The sequence below is a fragment of the Chironomus tepperi genome, unplaced genomic scaffold (genome assembly GCF_022539635.2).
Source record: "Chironomus tepperi strain 1889 unplaced genomic scaffold, CSIRO-AGI_Ctep_v1 contig_48, whole genome shotgun sequence".
Taxonomy (NCBI): Eukaryota; Metazoa; Arthropoda; class Insecta; order Diptera; family Chironomidae; genus Chironomus; species Chironomus tepperi.
The window spans coordinates 1,174,194-1,187,373 of record NW_027226170.1 but is presented as its reverse complement, the minus strand read 5'-3'; the positions used below and the strand labels follow the sequence as shown (position 1 = coordinate 1,187,373).

The 13,180-nt window shown below is 33.4% G+C and overlaps 1 protein-coding gene across 1 annotated transcript; it reads right to left on the bottom strand.

Moving 5' to 3' along the window:
• Positions 1-2,357: 2,357 nt before the first annotated feature.
• Rsph4a (Radial spoke head protein 4a) lies at positions 2,358-8,394 on the bottom strand. Its single transcript, XM_070651807.1, has 4 exons — positions 7,633-8,394; positions 5,972-6,635; positions 4,400-4,808; positions 2,358-2,592 (listed from the first exon to the last, which is right to left on the bottom strand). The coding sequence occupies exons 1-4, from the start codon at positions 8,392-8,394 to the stop codon at positions 2,358-2,360; spliced, it is 2,070 nt and encodes a 689-aa protein (XP_070507908.1).
• Positions 8,395-13,180: the final 4,786 nt, after the last annotated feature.

Here is a 13,180-nt window from a genome sequence, read left to right as displayed (position 1 = left end):
AGCTAATTTGTACAGTAAAAAATGTGACTTATTAATTTTTGCTACTCGGGAGATCCGGACCACCTTTAATGCATTTTAGCAAATTGAATCTTCCGTTTTGAATTAATCTTCATGCACTTCCTAGAATCAGTAATTCAATCAATTTCGTAATATCATTTTATTATACATTAGCAAAGTTCAATCAATCAACTTGCAATAAAGCTTAATGGAAATACTTCTCATTGAGTGAATGAATACCTGCTCTTTAAATCAATTCGTACTAATATAGCGGATATAATTCAAAGTTGAATTTGCAATAATTGAATTCTTTTCTCAAATTGTATGGGGTAGGGGGATGGGCTACTCTAGTGGCTTTGTCGCAGTTGACAAATTTCGTCACCTGACCCGAGTGACATAAATGAAAAAGTACTGTCTAAGCTTTTATATTAACGCCAAACAGATGCAACCTACATTTGACTAGATAGCCCTAGTGCGGCATTCATATGGCCCAAATGACAAACCTGAGCTTCGTATCAGCCTCTTCTTGGGTTGTGTAGCTCGTATGAATTATCCGTTCCTTGATGTTCCATGCAAATTTCACTTTGAAATGCTCTGATTCATTTCTAAATGCTTGGAAATTAACTTAAAGCTCAATTATATAAACCGCTTTGAACTTCCACGACCTTGTTAAGCTATTACAGAATTTACAAAGACTTTAATGTCTTCAAATTGTGTTTTTAAAAGATTTGTACAATTATTTTGAATGATATATGTGCTCATTCGACTCATGATCCTGCTCATAATAAAATGAGATGAATAGAACAAAGCAAAATTTCGATTAAAAGGAATTAGCGAAGTAAACATATTTCACAAAAAAAGAGAAAATCTCAAACATGTAACATCAAAAAGGTTAAAAGCTTTGTTCACTAGACTAGCAATTGAAAATAGAGATGTTTCATCTTTATAAAGTATAAAAATGGATGAACACAAAAATATTCAAATGAAAATTCATTCCTTTGAAGTTGGAAAAAGTTTAGGTTTTACTGCTTTCTAAACGTTTTGTTTCAAAACATTAATGGCCTCATTGGAATGAGGCTGCAGAATTTCGATACAATACCAGTCGAAATGGATTAGTAGTAGGGGTACCATGTGCTGTATTTTTGTCGGGATGACTAGGGTTCCGACAAAGCCCCAAAACTACTTTATAGCTAACTCTACTTTATAGCTTACTCTACTTAAGAGTTTACCCTACTTTATAGCAAATCCTATTTTATAGCTTGCCCTACTTTAAAGCAACTTTAATGACAAATTTTGCCTCAAAATCTAGAAATTATGCTTTTTTCTCATTTTCAAACGTACCCGAATAGCACAATCCCGAGTGGACAGAAATACGTTATAGCTAATTGAAGTCAAGTTAATGTCCAGTTGATGACTAGTCCTAACATATTTTAGTCCAGTCGGGAAAGTGTATGTCAGAATATCGCTAGTCGTAGTATCAAAAGTAATGTACAAAATTCCACCAAAGGCACAATGTCGGTTAAATTCAATCTATTTTTACAGCAAAAACTACAATTCCCCGTAATATGCCGCCCGGGGCACAAAAAGCTCATTAAATCAAATTTCAATAACTCTATAAAAAAGTTTACTAATTAGCAAAAATTACACTGGTTTTATAACCAATCTAATTAAAATGACAACTAAATTGCATAGAAAAAAGTAAGTTCATTATTCATCCCATAACTCTAATTGCTCACTATAAACTTGAAATTCTTGACAACATCATAAAAATTAATTCAATCCCTTTCTTTTTTCATTCTCATTAAATGAATTTTATTTAAGTGATGAAAAAAGAAAGAGAAAGAGAGAGAGAAATGAAAAATGACGTAAAAGCATAAAGTCATCATCGTAAGTTGAGGGAATGACAACACAAAAGAAAAAAAAAATTTAGAACGAAAACCATTCAAATTTATTAACGAAATGTTTAATCGCTCGTGGACATGAAGAAAAAGAATAAAAATAAATAAAAAGAAAATGAAAAAGAATAAAATGAATGTGGTGGGGGAATGGGGGGTAGTCAGGATGAATAAAAACGTAGAGACAAAGTAGGATGAAAATGATGCTTTTCTTTCACATTTAACAGATGAGTTTTTCATCTTATCAGCCAATTTGGAATGAATATAAGTAGAATGGAAAATGTCGAGTGCGATGAGCGACCGTTGATGTTGACGATGAGAAGATAATGGCTGTATGGAAGTATGGAAAAGAAATTGATAAAATTTCAGCGGGGATTGATGTTTGAGGGGACACAAAGATATTGAAATAAATGAAAATTGAGGGATATAAAATATATCCACAAAATATTTATTCAATTCCAATTTTCAATTATTGATTTCCACTTCATCTGAAACATCATCGTCATCACTACTTTGATTATTTTGACTCATTTCTTGCTGTCGTTGCCATTCCTTTTCATCATCGACAGACGGATCATTTGCTTCTTGAACAACTTCACCATGGGGATATTCCGACTCGAGTTGAGGCAAAAATGTTGTTGGAGAGTAATTTAACGATGTATACTTGTGGCCATAGCCAATGTAAATGTTGTCACAAATCCTTTTTAATTAGTAAAAAGAGCGAGACGAAAGAAGAAGAAGAAGATAAATTAAAGTCATAGTCTATTTCCTGAGGTTACTTAGGTTACAATTTTCATTTGCTCTAATAAATTATAACAAAAAGTAAGGGGAAAACAGTTGATGGGAATCGGAAAATCTTCCTGGAAATCTTTTAAATTAAAAATTTGAGTGATCATCATGGCCGAAAGGGATATAAGATTAAGGATGCTCGATACCAATTTGGGTCTTTCAATCCTACTTTGTGGATGGTGAAAGAGCTCGTGGAAGATCAAAGAACTCCTGGAAGGAAGCTGTTGATAGAGACAGTATTGCATTTGGGATTGGTAAGTGGCAGATAGAAACCAGCGGTAGAGCCAGCTATAGGCGTCATCTGAGGGTGGTCACGGATCACAGTTGATCTTCATGGCCAGCAAAGCAAGAAAATAATGTTCTCGATACCGAAAAGACCGAGACTTCTAGAAACCCTAAATAACAGGAATTAGGGTAAGATATGCTAAAATTTGCATTTTATTTTATTTCCTAATTTCCCCCTACCATAAACTTTCCATTCAATGGCAATCTTCCTTTCATTTTCTTATTTTTTTGATCCTTTTGTAACTATGAGAACATGAAGCCTTGTGATATATGTGCATAGGCGTAAAGAAAGAATAAAAATGTAAATTATATATGAGTGTCTTATAGTAAAAGGAAATGAAAGGCATGGCATGAGGAAATAATTAGTACTTGTTTGTGACATCCAAACAAAAAAAAAGAATTTTTTGATACTTTTGTTTGTTCTCTTTTGAAACCAGTTTGTGATTAGAGAAGATGCTTAAATTAGGTTGAGTGCTTTTGAGGATATCCATGCCTTAAAAGAAAGCTTTTTGAGTAAATAAAATTTATGAATAACTTTTCTTGATTAGTTTCTTTGGTGAATACATGATTAGCACTAGAGTTTAAAGTTGTGGCTACATTTCAGCTTGACATGCCTTCATTTATTAACAAGTCAAGGAGAAATGAAATCAAGCCTGGTTAATCTGAGAGATATCACGGGATTGCCTTGATTTCGATAATTTGTCAAAGCCAAAACAGAGAAGCAACGGACCACTTGAGACAGAATGGAAAACCCTTACTTCCAAATATCTAGTTTATTAAGCTTTAAGTCCCAACCAGTGTTTCCCGAAGTAAAGTGTTTCGAGCACAAAACAACAAATCGTGAACTGAGAGCTAATCCCGAGCAATCTAGATGAAAAGGCAGACATTTGGATGGGACATAGAAACTGCTTCCATTTGGTGTTAATGAAAGCTAACTCTTCTTTATTTGTGTCGATCGAAAACTGAGTCAGTATCCATCCTCCCACAACTAATTAATATGCAACGTGTATAGTTTAAGGTATAGCGCTGACCTGAACAATTTAGCAAACAACTCTTAAAGAAGAAACTAAGCTTTAATATTCTAGATTCTAAGAAAAATGAGCAATAATGTTAAGACACCTACATTATCATCATTAATAGTAAAACAGTACAAGTCGTGACAATTAAATGGATTTTTTTCTCTCTCTTAATGCCATCTCATCTTCATCTTATTCCACATTTCCTTCATCATCACAATCATTATTAACAAAATTCTATACCTAGAATATATTCAGTCATGAGACAATTCATTTCTTTTTTCTCATCATTTTTCGTTAATAACAAGAACAATAAGAAGACAAATACGAAGAGCAAGCAAACAAAAACAAGAGACATACACAAAAACAAAAAGAAATGGACGACAGAAAAAGACAAGCAAGAATGTATCAAATTACCTATCTTTGGCAAACGCAAACGCCCCTGACCAAATGTTTGATTGAAGGAGAACAAGTGGTGACTCAACAATAACATCACTCAATCTAATTGTCCATGGGGAAATGATATCATTTGTCAAACGATCACCGGAACATGTTGTGAACAATGGAACTGGCATTTCCGGTCTTATTTCGATTTTTGTTATTTCCGTTACATTTTCATCATCATCATCATCAGCTATTGATGCCTCATCATTAACATCATCATTGTCATTAGGTTGATTTTCCATCAATAAACGTCCATCAAAATAGCAAACACGTCCTTGTTTAAGAATTTCCGGCTTTATGTGCATCCAATAATCCAATTTTGAAAGTTTGTCTAATGATAGTGGATGATATGATGCATTCACTTTAATCGGCTTATCATTATCTGCAAAAAAGAGAGACACAGAACAACCAGAATGTAAAGACATTATAAACTATGATGATATCAAGTATCATAACTTCTTTTCATACATTGCAATGCCATGAAATGCACGTCACGTAACATATTAAAAGAAAGTTATACTTTAAACAGGAGAAGAAGTGAACATAAAGAGGTCATCGATATGATATCATTAAAGTTTTATGTTCACAAACTAGACATTTTGAAAGAGCGCATTTACATCAATCAACGGTTAATTGAAAATTGCTACTGTATTTTGATATGAGAACATTATTACATCATGTAGACGTCAGTGGTGGTAAACCTTTTCTACTTCACTCCCCGCTATCAGAACGACACAATGCAGCAGAACCCCCTTATTCGCAGTAAAAATGGGTCAAAATCAGCTATCACCTTGATAGGATGACTAATATGATTATAGGATGACCTAACGGTACTATAACGAACTCGTTGTAGGGTTCAAACTAGAGTATAGTGGTATACTGAGCATCGGTTTTAATGATATACGGATGCATTGAACTGACTTGATATTTGACCAATGTAACCACTAGTAGTAATGTCGTGAGCATTGAACAAATCCTTGTCCTATTTACAGCACTCTATATAAAGATTAAGAGATCGTTTGGTTGAGAATCGAACCTCCTTACTCATAAAAGAATGATCCAGATTTCCGATCTTTTGCTTATCCATCGGCCTCAGAGACGTTACTTGTGCACTGACAGATCTAGCCTATATATGACTCAATACCCCAGATTCCACTCAGCACATACATCACAATATTTATGAATTTTCCATTTAATAAAATCTACCCAAGATGTAACAAAAAATCATCCACAAATTCATATATATCCTAAATGTAAATACTGTAATGCGCCAAAAATGATGATGTAACTTACACTGAGTGCACTTAAAAAACAATTTATATTCTTAAAATGTAGTTCCATATTAAATGCGCTCTTAAAAGTAGTTTTTTGTAAGTTTTGCAAACAAAGTACAGCAAAAAAAGCAGTTTGCAGGAAAGATTTTTCATCCATAAAGTAAGCAAAAAAAATTTTGCTCCATTTTTATGAGCTTTAACTAAAGATCTTTTTATGAATGGCAAAGTAGAAAACGGAACTAAAAAGAGAGAATGAGTGAAAGACACTTACTGCATTTATCTTCATCAAATTCGTCATCTTCTTCCTCATCATTTTCATTGTTGCCATCAATAACATTCATATTTGAAGGAGCAATCTCATAAAACTTTTGTGGTGCCAAATGTGTACTTGATGAAATTCTCGCAATAATTGCACGTAAATAGTTTCGTTCCGTACCGGGAAAAATGGGATAAGAAAGAATTTCGGCATCAAGACATCCAGTAAAATATTTTTTGATACGACGTGATACATTAATTTGATGTGGTGTTGCTGAAGGCAACTCAATCCACTCATCATATAAATTTGTACAGACATAATAAACATATCGATTAACTCCATGTCCTATATCCTCAGCAGGTATCTCAATCGGCATACGATATGAAGTTTGTGGAATGTTCATTGAAAAATTCCACTCAGTTGGATATTCCTTTCTTTTATTTTCATCAGCAATTTCATTCGTTTCACTTTTATTCGATGTAGTGTCAGGAACAGGACTAATATCGTCCGATGTAGCCACAACAACTGCAGATTTTTCAATTTCGGAATTTTTTTCCATAACACTTGTGCTTTCAAATCTCATAGAAGATGCATTTGATGACGATTTACGTTGCTGATCGGAAAATTCCGGATTCAATGGTTCCAAGCTCATGATATTTATTGCCTTCTCAACAGCATCCTACAGAAGCGGCCAAACAATAGAGAACGAAGAAGAAAATTACATTTCTTTGTTTTTTTATCCTACATTCATAGTTTACAGGAAAAATAGCTTATAGAGAAAATTTTAATTTTCATTCCTTTTTTTTCAATAAAATTGGAATTTACTATGGTATATGGCTAAAAAAATAGCAAGGTTGTACAGATTATTCATTTGAGATATTTAAGATTAATTTCTAAAAAATTTAAATTTTTCCTAAAAAGTAATGTCTTACGCTCAGTAAGTTAATCGATTCTAACAGATCGGACTCAATCTAAGTACAGGGAAAATCTAGTTGAATTTTGGATGCATTTTAGCTGTTCTAGTCGCATCAACTCGGTTTTTGTAAATATCCATAAAACTGAACCACTAAATCATATGAATACCCTATGGTACCACCTTATGGTGAACTGGTGATCCAGTTGATTGGCCGTCAAACCAAGTATTGCTATAAGTCCTCAAAATAAAGTATGGCTGTATAGATCACAAGCTTCGAGAATCTGTACAAGCTTTGTGATGTGGCCAGTAACAGAATCAGAAAGGCCTTTAGTAATAACCTAGGCTCAAGGTAGGAGTTTGGACTGAACATGGTTTCAGTTATGGCGATTAATGGATGAGATTGGAAGAAGACGGTGTCCCGAATGGACAAAAATACGTTAATTGCTATAGCATATAAAGCCTTCTAAAAAAGACAATGTAATTTCCTCATATCAATCCCAATCCATACAACCTGCATTTTCATGACAAGATCTATAACAGTTTTCCATATGAAAATTCTTTTCACTCCTTTTCACATGACATGATCTGAATATCATCAGAGTAAGTGAGAAGAAGAAAAAGAAGTGAATAAAAGAAGGAAGAAGAGAATGAAAAGAAGGAAATGAAAATTGCATAGCACTAGTAAATCAGCATTAGCAAATATAAATTTGTATCCAAGACAAAGGAAATTTTTATCTTATGCAAGGAAAGAAGCACTTACGATTCGTTTCTCTAAAGCATCTTCAGTTAACGTACATTCAGCAATATAGTAGTCATTCTTTAAGCCAAATATTTTACCCCAGAAGCGGCATGTGGAAATGCTTGCATTCGTCTTCAGTTTTCGTATCGCACATGATAATGAGAAAGTTTCTTCGCGTGGAAATCCAATGCCTAATAAATTCCAATAAAACTGTAACTCACATAAATCTTTCACTGCTGGCGATTCATAATAAATAACGTCATTTTGTTCATCGTCTTCTAGCACTTCTTTTTTTTCTTCATCGTCCATGACATCTGAATTTGTGGACGCCATAGATTTCATTTCATTTTTATATTTATTCATTTGCTGACGCTGCTTTTGTTGTTGCTGATTATATTCCTCAATACGTATGGGTAACATACGTTGTGCACTTGTAAGACGATCTGGCTCCTTGTATGCGACCTCAATTCTCATGTCCTGCATACGAAACTTTTCCAAACGAACTCGTTCGCTGTATAATTCAAAATTATCCACAACATTTGTAGGACGCTGATCAATTACTTTTGTTATGACACGGGAAAGATGCTCGTAAAGTGAATCTCCACTTTCGTTACTCGATTGCTGGAGAAAAAGCTTTGCATTTTGTAAATCCTTTTTGAGTGATGGGAATACTTCCGTTATTTGTTTCATGCGATAATTTTGATTTGAAATAGTTTTTCTATTGATGCCAGTACTTCTCCTCGACCCTTTATTTTTCTCATCGTTACTCATCTTACTTGTCATATTTATTTTCCTCTTCTCCTGAGACACTTGTGAGCTATCGGAGGTATGACACAAAATAATATATATATTTGACGAAGATGAAGATGTTGGTTCAAGATGACTAGAAATGACGAGAATGAATAATCCAAGAAGAAAATTGAAAAAAATTGCTCTTGTGCGGTAGAAACTAAATAAATAATAAAAATGTAATAAATTGAAATTGAGTGAGTGCAAAAAATATGGTGACTATGATTGAAGAGTTTTTTAACTCAAGTATTGTTCACAAGGAAATTCATTGCTTTTCACCCTCAAAATTACTTATTGCAATATTAAATGAGCAGTTTATAATAACTAATTCCAAAATTATTCAGCATGATGCACTTGTAGGTGGTCAACTGGGAATCAGAGATTAATACTTTAATCGAAATCAATCTTTTTTATCTCTCGAATATCACAAACCGACTAATCAATCTAACAACAGGCAACATGCTGGTGTGACTCTTGCATGATGGCTGATTAAAAACGAATCCAGTGTCAAGTCAAAGTCACAATGGCTTGAGGCCGGATTACTGATCGATTAACCAATTTGTGCTTTTCGGAACTTGCCTTGGAAAATTGATGATGATTGATGATTAGTTCCAATTGATCAGCTGGGAATCGTAAGGCGTTAATAAAGCGGTTGAAGTTCCTGGCGAAAATGGCAACTTCTGCTTGTTTCTTGTGTTGTTGCTTTGCCTCCTAAACTAAGGTTGTACGCTCCTTTTGCCTTTTGACCTAAATGGGTTAATGTTTGACTTAGAAGCTGCTAAATTTATGTAAGTAGATTTAAAGCATTGATTCAAAATCCCGAGTGACACAAATGAAGAAGGCTCCACTATGAAGCTATAAAAAAGATCCAAAGATCTGTTATTCACACCAAATAGAAGCAGGCATATGGTGTGACATCCATATGGCTACGGAGCCTTCTTTATTTGTGTCACTCGGGTTAAATCATCCTTCATACCATTAAATGTTTTCTTTTTTTCAAAATTTTCCTTCCAAATTTACCACAAAAAAAAAACCTTAAAAAAGCAGAGCTTTTTTTGTATCCAATGTATCCAATAAAAGCATTTTCTCTGAACTTCACCCTTACTTTTTCCTACTTTTTCTATTTTCCTTCCATCATCAGCAAAACAACAAACTTTTCTTTCTTCCTTTTGTAGCGACACATAAAAATCATTTCTTCTTGGTAAAGCTCATGATGAACTTAAATGATTTTCAATGTCATTCATTCAAGTCGTATAGTGGGCTTAAATCTTATTTACGATGTAACTTACATGAAAAGATTTCAACCCTCATAAAAAAATTTGAAGAACTTAAAAGATTTTCAATGTCATTTCTGAAGAGCTTCGCATCTATGTAGCCGCATTCTTTAAGCTTAATAAAATAATTTTGACATAAAAATTTCTCTATTAAGAAAATAGTATTATTGAGCATTTTCAATAGAATTTATGGAAACGATATAAAAGTTTTTAAAGAAGCTATAAAAATTGCTGGTTGTTTGAAGATTTTTCTCATAGATTTGGATATGGACTGAATAGTGAAAGATATTTTTTTTTTGTGCTTTCTTGGAAGAGATTATTTGAAGGCTTTTATGATTTCTTTTTCTTGCAGACTTGACGGAACTGAGGCAACATGGCCAATCGGCACAAATTAATCATGGCAGTCAAGTGGCTGCCATATGGGTCCTAATCGTACAATTGGGAGTTTTCATGTTAATTGTCATGTAAATTGTTATCTAGCCACCGTGTGACTGTCATGCAATTCTTGGGCCAATCGAGGTGAATACTAAGTTTGGACTTGATAAACGAAACATTGAAGGACTGTCTCGAGATCATTAAAATTCAATATATTGGTTGAAATTCACATTGATTCGAATACATTTCAAGTGCACATTTAGAGTCTAGACACAATATCTAGCTATTAACTAGACCAAAGGTCGACTAATGACACATTTAACGGAATCTATTCAATTATATAATTTGTAAGGTTTGATAATAGCAAAATAAGCTCTGGGATCGATGATCAGTTGTACCATCCCAAAGTCTCAACTGAATGCCTACATCCTTGATAACACGAACAATGTTCAAATAATGCTGTTTGCGTATAGACTCAATAACCGTAAATTCCGAATTCCACGGAACGTACCGAATAAAATGTCATTACTTGACTGTAGGTCTGGTTAATCACTAGACATTATATCAAGTTGTCCACTCAGCCATTTCATAAGATTGATTCACTGCTCTCACTCGCACAATCCTTAAAAAAGCTAAAGCATTGTAAACAATGTGACATAGCTATTTGGCTTTACAATTGCTATCATGTGGGTTGCGTGTGGGTATCTAATGCTCATATAAACATAATTTGTAACTAAAACCCTTCCATTGTTGTATTAAAGCTACCAAAAGTTTCACATCATTAAAACAATGACAAAATAACATTATGATGAGTAGGCGTTAGGATTTTGTAAACAAATTTATGTCAATAAGCACCACGAACCGATATTTTACATTCGAGGATTTCCCAAAAAAAATGAAAAGCTTTAATGGGCTTTAATATTGCTGAAATTTAGCAGACGTCACAAAATATGTCCTGTAAAATTGCAATTAAATAAATGTATTAGCATGTCACATGCCTGGCTTACATTAAACTCGTGATGATGTTCATTGCCTACATTATAAGAAGAAATGATGCCTTAGCTGTTGCTTCTTACTTAATGCCTTCATTCTTATTTTATATCCTCAAAAAGAGTAATACAAAGAAATGTGAGAACAAAATGAAAATTGTATAAAGGAACGAAAAAAACCCAATTGAAATAAGCTTAAAGTGCAAAGAAATGAAATCAATCAATGGGAAGAGAATTTCTGTCATTACATGAAAGATCTATCAATCCATAAAACATTTTTCTCCCTCCTTATTCACCGAAAAAATTCTATTTCATGCTTTTTTTTTATTTGCATCATATAACATTGAGCTCAAACATATATTTGTGATAATGTTAAAGACAGTAAAGAAATGATAAGAAAATCCATCACACTAGATGACTACGATGTCTTATCATTCGCAAAAAAATCGATTTCTAATCAATGAGATTTCGTATGAGCACAGACATACAATTTTAACTTCATCTTATTCTACATCTTATATAGTATTTGCGATATATCGTCTGCACCATTTCCCTTTTATGTGCTCTTAGATTTCTTCTTAGTTTTTCAATTTTCTCACAATTTAGGATAGCAAATATATATCTCGTAATACTTTTTTGCTATGTGTGGGATTGAAGCAGGTTGAAGATTAATTTAAGCTTATTTTTTTTAAGGATGCATCAATCGATGTATGAATAATTGAGAAAATATTCAAGGATGCATATTCCTAATATTACTAGGAAAGAGTAAATGATTAGATATAGCGAGACTTCTTTATAAATTACAGAAAATTATGTTTACAGGACAAAATTGATGAATTGTTTCCAAATATGAGGGATGTTTGGAACACCAAGTCTCCTTCTGAATACGCCACTGTTGTGGTGTATCAGATGACTCACTTGCCAAGGACGTATTTATGACATATCGGGGAAAGGGACTAATCCCTCATTCCCTTCAGGTTTGCATAACATTGTTCAATTTTCTAGGGTTTTTCGTGAAAAAATTGAATTTTTTTACACAATCGTTTAATGCACTTGGCATCATTAATTAGCAAGGGGTTGCAAGCGATAGAACCAGCTGGAGACGCCAGCTAAGGGAGGTCATGGATCACAATTGATATGTACGGCAAGCGAAGGAAGTAAGTAGGTTTTTATGCAAAAACACTCCGAACTCTGGCTACCAGCTTCTTGTGGTCCACAATTTGTTCTTGTCAATAAAATAGGTGAAAATGATTAATATTTATTATTCATTCTTTTTTTGCGGAAATTCACACAGTGACAGTATCCAATTAGTGCTAAAAAAGAGCTTTGGCGAAGCATTGAAAGCTCCTTTATAAACGTAATCGTGAAGAACTCTCAAAGGATTCGTCAAGGAGCCTCTTCCATTTGTATCACTCAGGATCAAAGTTCAATGACACCAACAAACGATGTAATTACATATGCTTTAAAATCTCCATCATTTTAGAATGCAATAACATAAACATAATCATTAAATGAAATAATTGGACATTACCATATCTTTTCAAGACCATACATAAGTACATAAAATGAAAATTGTTGATTGCGGAATTCTCAAGCTCTAAATATCATGAGTATGTAAATAAATAAGAGCATACTGATGAAGAAATATGTATACAATTTTCTAGATAAAAAATTCCCCAGCAATCAAGTATAAAGAAGACTGCATGAGTGCATGAAATCAAATTTGAAAGCAAAAACACTGAAAGGATTGAGCAGTACAGCGAACAGCATTTGAGAACATGAAATAAATTTTATCTTTATTCTATTTAAATTTTTTTATACTTTTTCAACTATCTGCATACATCAATCTAATCATTTTTGATTTTAGTGCTGCTTCATCAACTGATTCTAGCAGAACAGAATTTTCGAGTCATTTATGTCTTCTATATGACAGTCGTGAATATTGTGAGCATTTTGCGAATGCTTGTCATATCGTCTGTATAATCATTGAGAGATCGGTCGCTAGTAGGAATCGAACAGACGTTCTCACAAAAAGTCTCACAAAAGTGTCCCTAACAGGAATAGATAATACAGTAATATCACCAAGATACCTAAAAGCAACATAGAACGACCTCTTTGCCTGTTAGCGAGTGAAACATATAT